The following is a 15,570-nucleotide window of genomic DNA, read 5'->3' as shown; positions in this document are numbered from 1 at the left end:
GTCACCACCCGTAAGCCATTAGAAGTATTTCTTCTACCCTTTTAGCAATATGCTCTTAGGCATATTAGTCCACCTACATAAAGACCTGCCTTGCCTTGCATTGCAGTGCATGAACAGTGCAGAAAGGCAGCTATATATAGCAGTGAAGGTACATTTGCACCCCTAAGTGTTTGGGCATTCTGGGTGAAATGGCAAATGGTTGTTGCTCAGAACTGTGTGTTGCTCTGAACTGAACTGTGTGTTGCTCTGAACTGAACTGTGTGTCGCTCCTAAATGTGTGTCGCTCCTAAATGTGTGTCGCTCCTAATTGTTTTTTTTATCATAAATGTGCCTTTTCTCCTAAATGTGCTTCATGCTTCTAAAGTGTTTCCATGCTCGTATTCATTTTGGATCACAGATGGTTAGCCCCTTATTGTGATTTTGCATATAACAGGTTTTGCTCCTTTCTACACTCATGCTGATGTTGCATCAAATGTGGCTGTTAGAAATGGGGTATCTAGTTTGCAGCGGTTTGCACCTTGTTCAAGTAGAGACCCTCACTCTTGTCAGGGTAAGGAAGCCACACAGCTAATAGAACCCCCGCTCACCCCCTTGGTTGCTTGGCACGAGCAGTCAGGCTTTAAAGTATTTGTACAAATACACAATAACACAGTGAAAACACCACAAAAGTACTCCACACCAGTTTAGAACAATGACCAATATTTGTTTGGAGTAAAAGACCAAAACAACAAAACTCTAACTTACACAAGTAGAGATACACATTTTCAAAGATTAAATCTTAGTGTAACTCTTAGAAGTACAATAGCTCCAACTGGGGCTATCATGGTGTCTTGACAGTTGCTTCCACCAGTCCAGTGCCACTCACAAGGGAATGTGGGTTGATCGCATGGAACCTGGGTATAGTACCTCTGAAAACAATGAGGAAACAAAGGCTTAACATGGAATTGGGGAGGTGAGGCGTTGGTTCCTTACTGCTAGGCAGAGGAGGTAAGGCTTTGGTTCCTTACAGTTGCAGGAAAGGGGATGCGGTGTTGGTGCCGTGGCGTTGGTTCCTTACAATAAGGCACGGTTGATGAATCCAACAGGTCAAGATTTGAGGCATCAACTTCATGGGGTACGTTCACACCACAGGGCCATAGGTCCTGCGGCGGAGTCTGCGTCAGGTGTCACAAACATCTGTGACACAGCACTCTGGACTCACGCTGTGGCAGGACTTCGGGGGCGCCACAGCGGCATCGGGCCTGTGTTGCGGGTCGTGGTTTTTGCACTCAACGGGGACCACAGCTCTGGTGCAGGCAGCGGAACGGAGTCAAGATAGCGGCACGGGTTCCGAATTCGCTCTAGAGTCGGTGTGCTTAGTTTCTTCTTAGTTGCACCAGAGCTCGCTTCCAAGGGCCCAGGATCTGGATTTGGCATCACTTGGCAAGTCGGTACGCTTAGCAAGAGAGCCCAGGCGATGGCAGGTGATTCTTTGATGGCCCGCCCTGAGACTTCTTAACTTCTTAACAGGAGGCAAGCTCAGTTTAAATCCTTGGAGAACCCTGGAAAGCAGAATGTAGAAAGCAAAGTCCAGTCCTTTTAGTCCCAGGACAGAAGCAGCAGGTCAGCACAGCAAGGCAACAGGCAGAGTGGCAGTCCCTGCTACAGCATATAGCTCTTCTTTCTGGCAGAATGTCTCAGTCCAGAAGGATTCTAACTTTGTGGGGTCAGAGGCCAGTACTGGTTTTACTCCACAAATTTACTTCCAGGGGTCCAGAGACTGGAATGGCACCCTCTGGCAAGTTAGAGTCCACAGCAAGTAGACTCAGGTCTAGTTGGTGAAGCCTTTGCTGTCCCTGAGGCTTCAAAAAAAGAGGCAAGCTCTACTCCAAGCCTTTGGAGTCACTTCTCAAGCAGGAATGCAACAAAGTCTAGTCTTTGTCCCCTTGCACAGGCAGAAGCAGCAACTGCAGGATAGCCCAACCTAGCACAGTCACAGGCCAGGGCAGTACTTCTCATCTCTTCTCCAGGCAGAGGTTCCTCTTGAATCCTTGAAGTAATCTAAAGTTTGGGGTTTTGGGTCTAATACTTATACCAATTTCTGCCTTTGAAGTAGGCAAACTTCTGATTTAAGTCTTAGTAGTGCACGGGACCCTGCCTTTCCTGCAGTGGCCCCAGACACACTCTGGTGGCTTGGAGACTGCTTTGCGTAAGGAAAGGCACAGCACTATTCAGGTGCAAGTGTCCACTCCACCCACCACTCTAGCTCTGGAAGACCCATCAGGATATGCCGGGCACACCTCAGTTCTCTTTGTGTGACTGTCTAGAGTGAATTCACAGACAGCCCAACTGTCATCCTGACCCAGATGTCTATTCCACAGACAGGCAGAGGCACAGAATGGTTAATCAAGAAAATGCCCACTTTCTAAAAGTGGAATTTTCAAACTTACACTTTTTGATGAAGTTGTTTTTTTAATTGTATTTTTAAATTGTGAGTTTAGAGACCGCCAAACTTCATATCTCTATCTGCTCCCAGTGGGAAATTACACTTAAAAGATATTTCAAAGCAATCTCCATATTTCCCTAGGAGAGAGATAGTCCTTGCAATATTGAAAAACAAATTTAGCAGTATTACACTAACCGAACATGTAAAACACACCAGTACATGACATACCTGTAGTAAAAGGGAAGGTTTGGGCCTGCAAGTGGGTGCACTTGCCAGGTCGAGATGGCAGTTTAAAACTACACACACAATGCAAGTGGCAGGTCTGTGACATCTTCACAGGGCTACTCATGTGGGTGGAACAAACAGTGCTGCAGGCCCACTAGTAGCATTTGATTTGGAGGCCCTGGCCACCCATGGTTCGCTATACTGTGGACTTAATAGTAAGTCCGATATGCGAATTATGGATAAACCAATCACAAATACAATTTAGATAGGGAGCACTTGCAATTTAGCACTGGCCAGCAATGGTAAAGTGCCCAGATTCCTAAAGCCAGCCCAAATGAAATGCAGCATATAGTCAAAAACAGGAAGTCTGATGCAAAATGTTTGGAATAGCCCTGCAAAAAAGGGCCATTTCCAACAGTGGCTTTAAACCTAAATGTGATAACACCGTGCTGATTACTGTGGATCAAGGATGATTATGCAGTTAAAAGTGGTTTTGCATCTATTTTTTTTTGTGTTTCTATATGTTTCCCACACTCATGTTGATGTTGCACAGGAGGTGATATTGCGCTCCGTTGTACCGTCTACCAGATGTGATGTCATAGCGAACCACATGAACACCTTTTGTATCAATTAATACCTTTTTAAAATCTATTGGGTTATCTTATTCCACATTCAGTCTCTATTCTGAGTTATTTTGCACCTAAAACCCAGACTTCTGATTGTGTACCACTGAAGTATGTTTTTGCACCTCAGAGTGTTTCCACAGTCATACAGATGTTGTACCTAAATGTTTTTTTGGTCTGAAATGTGTGTTGGTTTCAAAATGTGTATTTACTTAGAAATTTGTTTAGCGCTCATAAAGAGTTTCCTCCTAATGTTTCACTATGGGTAGTTTTGCCTGTTAGTATTATTTTTCTGCACAGGTGGTTTTGCTTTTAAATGTGATTGCACAATGTTGTTTACTTTGCACATCGAGTGCTTTGTACCCAATTGTGAGTTGTGCTAAAAGTGTTGTCCACACTCATGATGATTTTGCACCAAGGGTGGCTTTGCCATGAAAGCTTCTACCATTTCTAGGAACAGTAACATTCATAAAATACCTACCATCTTTATTGACTTCTGCACCACTAGTTCATCCTTCTCCAGTCTTTGTAATCCTCCAGTACACCATTTATACCTCTTGGGGAATTAAACCAGATTGCATAATGGCAGCATAAATCATGGATGTTAGAACCAAAACCTCAAATACAGGAGATTGGTTGGCAGAAGGGATTTTGTTGAGGCATAAAGCCACCCTTTGCTAACCAACTTTCTTGTCTAGCCCATCTACTCGAAAACAAACAATAGACAAACTGACCCTATACAGAACTCAACCACATACAGACATGCTTCCATTTTCTTACGATAATGGCATTACTCCTAGTCCTACTCCCTCGCCTTCCTTTTAAACCAATGAGGCCTCCCGCTTCCCCCTAGATCCTCCCTTCCCCTTTTAAACCCCCCCCCCACCCTTATCTCCTCCTGTACAAAAACCAAGCCCAAGCAGCAACTCGGACAGTCCGTACCGGGAGGGCAGGGCGGAACGGAAAAGGAAGGCGAGGGAGTAGGACTAGGAGTAATGCCATTATCGTAAGAAAATGGAAGCATTACCTCCCGTCCCTCCCTCGCCTTCCTTTTAAACCAATGAGACATAGCAAGAAAAACACAGGAGACGGACACAGAGTTGCAAGAACTTTTATTCATATCCTGCACCAAGGACACCAAAACACCCTACCCCTATTATCTCATAGAGGATAAGACTCGGTGCCCTAAAACCGACTCCAAATTACCCAAGTCCGAAAGCCTATAATGACGCACAAACATCAAAGGTGAAGCCCAAGTGGCGACCCTGCAAATTTCCACCACGGAAGTCCCCTGAAGTTCGGCCCCCGTAGCCGCCATACCTCTGGTAGACCGACCCTGAATCCCTTGAGGAGGAACCACCCCTTTCAAGGAATAGGCCAACAAAATCAAAGATTTCACCCACCGACTCAAGGAAGCCGTGGAAGGTTTCTCACCTTTACGTGCCGGACCAAAATTAACAAAAAGTGAATCCCCCTTACGAAAAGGAGCCACCACCCGCAGGTACTCCAATAAAGCCCTGCGTACATCCAACGAGTGCAAACGGACCTCCTCCCTAGAGGAGGGCTCTGGACAAAATGAAGGAAGAATAACCTCCTGACTGGAATGGAACAAAGAATTGATCTTTGGAATAAAGGAAGGCACTGGTACCAGAACTACCCTATCGGGAAAAACCTTACAAAAAGGAAATGAACAGGCCAAGGCCCCCAATTCCCCCAACCGACGAGCCGAAGTAATGGCTACCAAAAAGAACGTCTTCAAGGACAGATGGCGCAAATCACAGTCCCCCAATGGTTCAAAAGGGGCCTCCGTCAAAACATCCAAAACCAAAGAAAGATCCCATGAAGGAAAAGAACGAACCGGGCGAGGAAATAAATTAACCAGACCTTGAAAAAATCTAGGCATCAGGTGCCCTTCATCCTTAAGATTACGCCATGGACCTTTGAATGCCTGAATCGCCGCCCACTGTACCCTCAGAGATGCTACCGACAAACCCAATTGTGCACCGTCCTGCAGGAACTGCATCACTTCAAAGATAGACGCGCAGGTAGGATCCAACTCATGATTCAAACACCAAGAAGAAAAAACCCGCCACTGTCTACCATAGGAAAGTAAAGTGGAACGTCGCCTGGAAGCCAGTAATGTAGAACTCAAAGCAACCGGTACCCCCAGACCCGTCAAGCCTCGTCGTTCAACTTCCAGGCCGTCAAGTGCAACCTCCTCAACGACACCACTGGGAGGCAGGGAAACTCCAGGGGAGACGGACAAAGAGGAAGAGGCCACATCCTCCCGTCTGCCATCATCCTTAACAACGGGAACCACTTCGCCCGTGGCCAAAGTGGTGCAATCAGGATAACCCTGGATCCCAGATCCCTCCCCCTCAACAGAAACGCCCTGAGAAGTTGAAACGGAGGGAATGCATACAAAAGACCCCTCGGCCAAGGACATGACATCCCGTCCACCTCCCAGGCCTGGGGACACCGAAACCGGGAGCAGAAGCGATCCAACTTCGCATTCTCTGCGGACGCAAACACATCCAGCACTGGAAGCCCCCAAAGCCAAACCAGATGCAGAAACAGAGACTTCCGGAGGGAGAAAAGTTGAGAGGAAGGAATCACCCTGCTCAGTAGATCCGCCCGAACATTGACCACCCCCCGAATGTACGTAGCCCTGAGAGAAGGAACCCACTCCTGAGCCCACACAAAAATCTCCCTGGCTAGACTGAACAGAGCCCTTGACCTGGTCCCTCCTTGACGGTTGACATAAGCTTTGGCCACCAAGTTGTCCGTCCGAATAAGAACCGCCTCCACCCTCAGGGACCCCTGGAAATGGACCAGAGCCAGAAAGACCGCTCTCAATTCGCGCCAATTCGACGACCGACTCGCCTCCCGAGGTGACCAAAACCCCTGAACCTGAGCCGATCCCATCCACGCCCCCCCAACCAGAGAGGCTGGCGTCCGTAGTCACCACCACGGGTCTCAGAGGTGACAAAGAATCCCCTACCCGAAGATGATCTGCATCCAACCACCATTGCAATTCCCTGTGAATCACCCCGGACCCCTGAACCCTGTCCTTCAGAGAACCGGACCCCGGCGCCCACCTTCTCAAGAACCACGTCATCAAGCACAGGAGATGGAAACGCGCCCAAGGAACCAGAAATATCACCGACACCAAATGACCCTGCAGACGTAACCATAGAAGAGCTCGTGGTGCGGTCATGAATACCACCTTCTTTACAAAGGACTGGAGTACACCCAACCTCTTCTCTGACACCGTCACTAAGCCTAGAAGAGTCTGAAATCGAGCCCCCAGAAAAACCAGATCCTGGGACGGAACTAAATCTGATATCTCCCAGTTAATTAAAAACCTGTGGTTTTGAAGGACCCCCAGAACTCGGGCCACCTGTTTCTGCAACAGGACCCGTGACTGAGCATGAATCAAGATGTCGTCCAGATATGGATGAATAAACACCCCCTCTGAATGTAGCAAAGCCACCAGGGGGGCCAGCACCTTTGTAAAAATGTGAGGAGAAGATTTTAGACCGAAAGGAAGAACGCAAAACAGGTAGTGTTCCTGATCCACAGCAAACCTCAGGAACCTCTGAGAAGACCTCGCCCCAGGCACGTGCAGGTAAGCATCCTGCAGATCCAGCGACACTAGAAAGTCCCCTTGCCTGACCAATGGAAATATAGGCTGAATAGACAGCATGCGGAAATGCACCGTCCTGATCCAAGCATTCACATCCTTCAGATTGAGCACTGGGCGAAACCCCCCTAAAACTTTCTGCACAAGAAACAAGACCGAATAAGTGCCCTGACCTCGTTCCTCCAGCGGAACACGGGAAATGGCCCCCTTTGACTAGCAAGTCCCGAACTCCGTCCAATAACGCTCTTCTCCGTGACCCCCCTGAAGGCAGAGGGGAGGGACGTACCCCTGAATCTGGAGGTACTACCCCAAAATCGATGACATAACCATTGGCCACAATGTCTAGTACCCAACGATCGTTGACACTCTCCTCCCAAGCTGAAAGAAAGTGACTCAGCCTTCCCCCAACCGGCCCTATGCCAGGCCCACAGTGATTGTCAGGACCCCTTCTTGAACCCACCCCGGTTCGTAGGAGCGGACTTCTTAGGAGAAAAACGTGGTTGAAAACGCTGTTTCCTAAATGAAAAGGATTTGGAATCCCTATTCGGAGAAGATCGGGAATGCTTCTTCCACCCCTTACTGGAAGTAGAAACCCCTTTATAAGGCAAGGCATGTTTCCTTTCTTTAAATGCCTTGGAAAGCATGGATGGCAACTGCTCCCCAAACAGGCTACGACCTTCAAACGGCAGTCTCAGCAAGGCCGCCTTTTCCCCTGGGTCAGCTTTCCATGAACGCAACCAGAGGGACCTACGAGCCCCAATCAAAGCACCCGAGGCCAGAGCCGAAGTACGGACCACATCCGATGACACATCCGCCAACAATCTGGCCTGCTGTTCCATACCAGCCAGAAGCTCTGAACATTCTGCCCCTTCCTGAACAGCCACCGCCAGCTTATCAAAGTCTTGCACCAACGACTGGGCCGCATAAGCCGAATATATACCAGCCCTTAGTGCCAGATTCTCAGCGGCAAACGCCCTTTTAAGACCTGAATCCACTTTACGGTCCGTGGTATCAGTCGGCACACAATCCTCAGGATTCACTGCCGTTTTGCCAATCAGGGTAGCCAGAATTTAATCCAGGCGGACCGAAGGAGGTAACACCTCCTCCCCCTCAAGCAAATATAGTTTCTGCAGGAAGGGTGGAACCTGAGCTTTATCCACATCCTTCCATTCTCGAAATACCATATCCTTCACAGGTCCCTGAAAAGGCATGGCAAACTGGGCAGGCGTCTGATATTGTGGAAATAAGTGAGAATCCGAGTTTGAAGGTTGAAACACTGGGAAACCCAAATTGTCCGGAACATGTGCCATCACCTCCCACATTTCTTCTCTGGATACATAGTTACCCCCAGATGACGTAGAAGGGGCCCCATCACCCTCACTATCTGATGAGGACTTCCGTGCATCAGCCGACGTATGAGAATTTTTAGACTGACCAGTCCTGGCCACCCCTGCTTGAAGAGCCCTGGTAACAGCCACCCCAATCATCTCCTGCACTTCATCTCTAGACATGAGGGGAGTACCCCCATCCGGTAATTGTGAGCCCCCAGGAGTGGAAACTCCAGCAGCACCCGAGGTGGAAGAGGAGACAATCCTCCGTCTCTTTGCCGTAACCTTAGGCATGTCACTATCCAAAAATACACTGATCAACCTATATAGAGATCGTCAAACATAACTGCCCCCATCATAAAACAGCGGGCAGAACGCCCGTCCTACCTGAACCTTCCAAAAATCGCCGTTCCGCAGCTCCCCGCCGCTCTGCAGCAAGGAAACCCGGAAATCGACGCCCCAGCCACAGAGGGCCGGCCCTCAGTCCGCGTTTTCCCGAGCAGTCTGGCTGCTCGTCACAGGACGCGACCAGCTGCAGCACTCCTCGCGGAGCTCCGCGTCCCGAGGAGTGCCTCCATCGTAGACCTCCAGGCCCCGCCGTGCAGGTAAGGGAAAAAGAAAACGTCTAGCGTGGGCTAGACAAAAGAAACAGGAGGAGATAAGGGTGGGGGGGTTTTAAAGGGGAAGGGAGGGTCTAGGGGGAGGTGGGAGGCCTCATTGGTTTAAAAGGAAGGCGAGGGAGGGACGGGAGGTAATGATTCTTATGAGGGCTGCCATTACTTACCTTATACTTCATTACTTTTACTTACTACTTACCAGAGGACAAATATCCAAACTGCGTCCTAAAATAACTGATTGCTATGAAATTGAAGCTGGATCCCGTGCATGAGATGATGCAAAGCCTTCAAACCACACTCTCCATATTTCTGTCCCACAAGCACTCTCTTCCCAGGGACTGTTCTTCTAAACCCACATATCGCTTTACACCTCATGTGACACACTGCTGAAGATCTCAACAAGCACACCAAAGCTTCAGAGCTTTCCTCTGCACACATTACCTCCAGTGCACCCCGCACTCCAAGCACTCTTTGATCACTGATCCAACAACACAAGCTTTTGGCACACTTCAGAGCTAAACGCCTTAAATACAAAGATCATTCTGCCCAAGTAAGCTCACATGAATCACAAGGTCTCAGCACAGAGATCCATTTCCCATAGCTCAGATTAAAGTTACTTTCCTGAAATCGAGGTCTTCTAATGCAATGTCCAGATCTACTGTCATCCAGTGCCTTGACCTTGACACTGTTGCATTCACCAAAACCTGGTTCTGCTCATGGTCTATTCCATATTTCTTTCTATAATACAACAGCCTCAAACTCAGTCAGGCAGAAAAAAGTGGATTAATAAGTAGCCTTTATCCATAAGTCCCATGAATCCCCACATATTCCTCAGTGCAAACTGATTAGCTCAATAAACGATTTGTTCCAGTGCATCTCTTTGGAGATTCCAAATACAACACCTAAACACCTTTGGGTGAATCTTTTACACAAACTACCTGGTATCAAATAGTGTTTAATGCTTTCACTGATTATAGCTTGGATAGACTGACCTCTTCTAGTATCAGGTTTTCCTGAGAGATTTCAGCTTCCACTGGGGGAAAAATACACACCAATGAACAACAACATTGTTCCTTTCCTACCCGTAATCTGGATTCTACCCTTTACCTGATTACCACAAAGAAATACCACATACCATTCTATCAAATTAGTCCGATCACGTCAAAATCCTGATCTTAACGCACTCTTGACATGCTAAACGCAAATGATGAAATTTAGAGATCTCAATCACATTAACAACCGGCAAAACTAGTAGTCCTGGCTTTAATGTGCAAATGCATTACACACAAGTACACCCAAATGTGCACAGAGTATTTTGGCCATGTCTTTACAGTGTATCTCTTTTTGGCCCGCCTGCACTGCTGAATTGTTGTTTTTTATTTGTTCTTCTTTTTTTTATTTTTATTTTTTATTGATCACAATTGTGGTACTGGTTTTAAGCAGCACCACACTCGTTGGAAATTAAATCAAAAATAAAATAGGGCACGGGCGTAGAAAGAGGCAGGTTTTACAGAGATACTGTAAAAGTATGTGCATATTTGGGTGTACTTGTGAGTAATGCATTTGCACATTAAAACCAGGACTACTAGTTTTTGCCGGTTGTTAATGCCATGGTTTGTTTCACACATAAAATGCATTTCATATGGAAAAGAGAGTACATTTGCCTGTGTGCCCGAACCACATGCCTGTGTATTATAAACTCTGCGGTCAGTCCATTTGTAGGTTTAGAGATAACGGTCATCCTCAAATGATACTACTAGTTAATAATTTCCCCTGAAGTTCATAGGCGGTCCTGTTAATCTCAGAAACTGCAGCTAACTGTGTGAATCACTGCACTGCGTCGGTATAGCAGTCTACCTGTTTAGATTCGAAGTATCAATGTATGTATTTAATAGTAAAGATACTTTCTGTTTCACACTGGCATACTTGCATATGTCGAAATATTATGCCCAAAACATGTATTAATTGCTGAATTTGATTTTATATAGTTTGACATTTTATTTCAATTCTCGTAGTATAGCCATGCCTTACAAGTGTTTGCTTATTGTATGAAATGAATAATTTCATTTCATTGGCACGTGCTTTTTAATCATGAGTAGCAAATGTACAAACCCATACTTAAATTGTTTATCCTACAAATATGCTGACTTTTATGTCATGTACACATTTATTTTTTAAAGGCTATGTTGAAATAAGCATTTCCATTTGTGAAGTGATAAAAGGCCACGCATGTCTAGCCTTTTGTAAGTGTTCTGCTGCTAAGAATAGAATCCTAATTTGTTCCAGTAACAAAAGAATATCTAATAGATTTTTTGAATCCTGCTCAACAGAAAGAACTTTGCAACATGATACTGGATTGCTGCGCTCAACAAAGAACGTATGAGAAGTTCTTTGGTTTGTTGGCTGGGGTAAGTTGTGAAAATCATGTTATAGGTCTGCTTTTTAAAGAAATATGTAAATATTGGCAAAAATCTGTTTGCATAAATAAGGTTGCGCATATGCTTTTATTTGCATAGGTTTCATTTTCTCTGTGACATTGATATAGGAATTTAGATAATGCCATTTGAGAACAAACATTTCAGTAAATTCCTTTTGTTTACAAACTTTGCACATTTGTTGATGTAAAAGCAAAACTACATATTGCATTCATTATGTTTGTAGAGAGTCCCATTTACCCACTTCCAGTGGTGTCTAATGTGCTTGGAAAGTGGCCGGGTGTAAATGTGAAGAAATGTGGCGAGGTTGTGGCCAGAGCTGGCAATTTTGAAACGGGGAAACCAGGTTTGAGTCTTGGCATCGGCTCAACATACTGCAATTCTGGGCAGATCACTTGGGTCCTGATTAAGATCTTGATGGACGGGGTTACTCTGTCACAAACATGAACCTGTCCTATCTGCTGTATTATGACATCATTTTATCCTATGGAGATCATAATACGGCAGCCAGAATATCTGTCACGTTTGTGACAAGAGTATTCCGTCAGCCAAGATTATAATAAGGCCCTTAATCTTCCCATACCCCCCAAAAAAGAAAAGTATTGGGACCTTGTGTAATGTAACTTGTGCTCATATATGCTTGAGCCCAGCTTCCTAGGCGGTGTTCTCAAGGGTCCCCACCCTAACATTTTGGAAAAACTGGACCTAATGGTGCATTTTAAAACACATCTTTATCAAAATAATTAACATACAGTGGTTCTGAACTGACTCACATGAAATATTCCAATATTGTATGCTGAGGCTACCAGTGTCACCATATGAGAAGCAGTCATGCCTCGCTTCTGCAAAGAAAATGGTCTTCATAGGAGCAAGAACCACCATGCTTCAATGCACTATTTGTCCCTCAGTGAAGAAATCGAGAGAACCTAGGAGCTTTCCTTGATTGAGCAGAACAAAGCTCATTTGAACAGTTAGATAATAATTAATTCATTTTGCACAGTCATTATACATACCTCTCGTCATCAGACACACAAGGTGATTGGATGAATGCTTGCAATTGTCTAACCTCTGAGAGTCACTCAAGGTTGGCAGTTAGGCCCAGATTATTCCTATTAGAAAAGAAACAGGGTTAATTTGCATTTGGGTGGATCTAATCAGAGGTGACATGGCGGGCAAAACAACAATGCCTTTGAATGCTACCTCAAGCAATTGCCAGTGGTTAGACAAATTGCAAGCATTCCTCCCATCACCTTTTTGTCTTTGTAATGTCCTAAGTGGCCAAGGATATGCCAGACGTGGGTTCTTTGCATTGCCAACTGTACCAATGGAAGAAGCTACACTCGACTGACAAGCCCTTATCATGCCAAAACCAGTCCAGAGTTACTTGTGTTGCTGTTCTGGAAAGACTTGTGTTGGCAGTTTGGGCTGTACTGTTCCACTTGGAGCAAGGCCAAGGCTAGTTTGCATATGGCTAAGTCTTTTCTAAGGTTGAGTGGTGGTCAAAAGAACAATGGGTTGGAATGTTACCTCCAGAATGAAAAGTCTCTGGAGATGCCATTAAATACATATGTCAACTTGGCCCATAAATTACTAAAGTAGTATTGAAACTAAAATAATATATTTGGGTTTCTTTGGTTGCAGTGAGGTCCTCAATATATTTTAGAATATGTTAAAAGGGCATTAGAAATCACCCACAAGATTACAATATGTGCAATGCAAATAAGTCTGTGAAATATCAATACTGAAAAGATACATTTACTTTAAACATGTAGCTTTTTTACAATAATTAAAGATTGGCTGAAGCTTGTCATTTCATATAGGCATTATATATCAACCATGCACTGTACGTTTAGCTTTATGAATCATGTATCAGATTGAAGCAGATGTTCTTTAATTATGGTAATGTCCCTTTTAATATGTCTACTTTTCAGCGTTTCTGCATGTTGAAGAAAGAATACATGGAAGCTTTTGAGAACATTTTTAAAGAGCAGTATGATACCATACATCGTTTGGAAACAAATAAATTACGAAATGTTGCCAAAATGTTTGCACATTTACTCTACACAGATTCTATACCATGGAGTGTAAGTAGCACCTGCATAGCTTATCATTCATTCCAACATCTCTTTATCTTTTAATAGAAAAGTAGTTTACAATTATAATTGTGCTTTGATTTTTTTTCTTTTTTGTTGAAGTTTTGAACTAAATCTGCATTTCCCAAATGTATCCGGCTCAAGTGATGAGAACATACTGTCATCGGGTAGAGAATCCCTAAAACAGTAGTTCCATCCATTCTACGGTTGATTAAAATGTTTTCACTACTCTAGTAGTTTAGCTGCCCTATCACTCCCTTTTAGGCAAAATTTTCACACTTAAAAAATTATTTTGTATTTTAATTCTCTATCTTGCACTTAACTTTTTTGTACTATCACACCTCCATACCTAAATGTCTTTTTGCTTAATTGCTCAGTCATTTCCTCATGTATTGCTATAATGCATTTATCACTGTTCTAGCCAGTTGTAGCTCAAACGTTTATGACCATGTCTTTCTACAAGATTGTTCATCCATTCATTATTGCTGCATATGCTTTCTTTTGCATGTGCCTCCAAGAGTGCCTATTCTAATTAGGATTTTGTTGTGAAATACACTGGCGTGGGAGCTGTTGTGGCTCTGCCACAGTCTTGTAGTCCCATAGTAAAGTGGGGTGGAACAGAATCCCAGTTGTACACGTTCTGAGCCCCTTTGAGCACTGCTAGCTGAACATAGGCATAATAAATGTCATATAAGGATGCAAGGTCTGGGCATTTTCAGCAGACAGTATGAAATATTTTGGCTGCTGTGGGTGGGATACAGTATGTTAAAAGCTGGAAGTGTGGCGCTTTGGCAAAAGATACAGTATCTGTAAAGTGTACAGACACAAGGAAAGGCAAAATATTATCATTGCCTACCAACCAAATTTTTTAATTTCTGTTCTTCTGTAATTTGCAATCTTCTGATGGATGTGAGCCATCATTAGTAGCCGTCCCCTGAGGAGATAAATTAAATAATACTTGCCATATAATGCACAACATAAATTGAACTGTCCCCAAAAAATTAAACAATGTGATCTATTGTCAAGTATGTTTATCTAAGCGATGGTGTCTTGGGATGAGTAAAGTTCATGGAATTGCTATCATTTCTGTTCCATGACATGACACAGGATTAAACATTATTTAATTACACATCATTCATCTGTTCAAAAGCAAATTGACTTTAATATTTGAGTTTTCACAATCGATACTCATTAACCACTGCAACTCTATTCGGTACCCTAGATCCACCTTCCCACTCTGTTGCCACAGTAGGCCAGAGATCAACTATTTATTATCTTCTTTATTCATGTGTCTTGTGCATTACATGCATTTTGTGCATGATCAGCTCCCTAAGCAGCTGGTTTTGTTTTTGTGTTGTGAATGAAAAGACCAGCAGACATTCAAAACCTTTATTGAAATTGGTAAAATTACACCCTAACTTATGTTGTTGAATAGATGAAAACAGAAAAGCCTATCACATGTATACAGTGAAATTCATTATTTATTAAAACAATTATTAAGGGTAGTATTACTTGAACATTCTTCTTCTCTTCACTGGAAGTCTGAGTTAATATTTAAACATTAGCAACCCACAGGGCAGAGCTCTGGGCCCGCTAATACAAAAGCTCAGATTCATGTTGGTCACATGTGCTTTTTAGGAATCCACTACCATCTTTTTTTTTTGTTCAGGTGTTTTACAGTGTCAGTTATACAGTTAGCAATTTTACCTCTTTGTGATTAGTTTGCTAGTGGACCCCTGAGACAGTTTCACTACCTCATGATATGTACTTATTTTATGTTCATTAAACTAATAAATACATTGATCTAAAACATAACCTTCACGATTTCATAAACCAGGTCAAATTGTACTAATATGAATCACTATCTAGGTGACCTACTATGTGCAGAAAGCTGACTTGCCTACCTATAAACTTGTATGATTCATTACATTAATCTGGTTAAACAGAATCTTCATGTATATTGCAAGGGTGTATGGTTTTACTCCTGATTCCAGAAAAGCTTGTTTTTCAAATCAGACCTAATACTCTTCCAGGCGTTCGGCAGTGTTTAATTTGACAAGTGATTTCAAGTGCTCTTTGAAGCTCTTAGTTGTGCTGTCTTTTTTTTAACATAGGTTGTTTATTGAAATCCAAGCCCCATTCATCTGAATGGTTAGAACGGTTTAAGCAGTCACCTCAAGT

At 44.0% G+C, this 15,570-nt stretch overlaps 1 protein-coding gene across 2 annotated transcripts in view; it reads left to right on the top strand.

Moving 5' to 3' along the window:
• The window catches only part of CWC22 (CWC22 spliceosome associated protein homolog), a 269,112-nt gene that overhangs the window by 176,472 nt on the left and 77,070 nt on the right, over positions 1-15,570 (top strand). For both annotated transcript variants that reach the window (XM_069225448.1, XM_069225449.1), the window contains exons 17-18: positions 11,192-11,269; positions 13,228-13,380. In XM_069225448.1, the coding sequence (XP_069081549.1) occupies positions 11,192-11,269; positions 13,228-13,380 (231 nt within the window). The remainder of the gene's footprint in view (positions 1-11,191; positions 11,270-13,227; positions 13,381-15,570) is intronic.

This window comes from Pleurodeles waltl, chromosome 3_1 (assembly GCF_031143425.1).
Source record: "Pleurodeles waltl isolate 20211129_DDA chromosome 3_1, aPleWal1.hap1.20221129, whole genome shotgun sequence".
NCBI lineage: Eukaryota > Metazoa > Chordata > Amphibia > Caudata > Salamandridae > Pleurodeles > Pleurodeles waltl.
The sequence above is the reverse complement of the archived record's forward strand: the minus strand, read 5'-3'. Positions and strand labels throughout refer to the sequence as shown.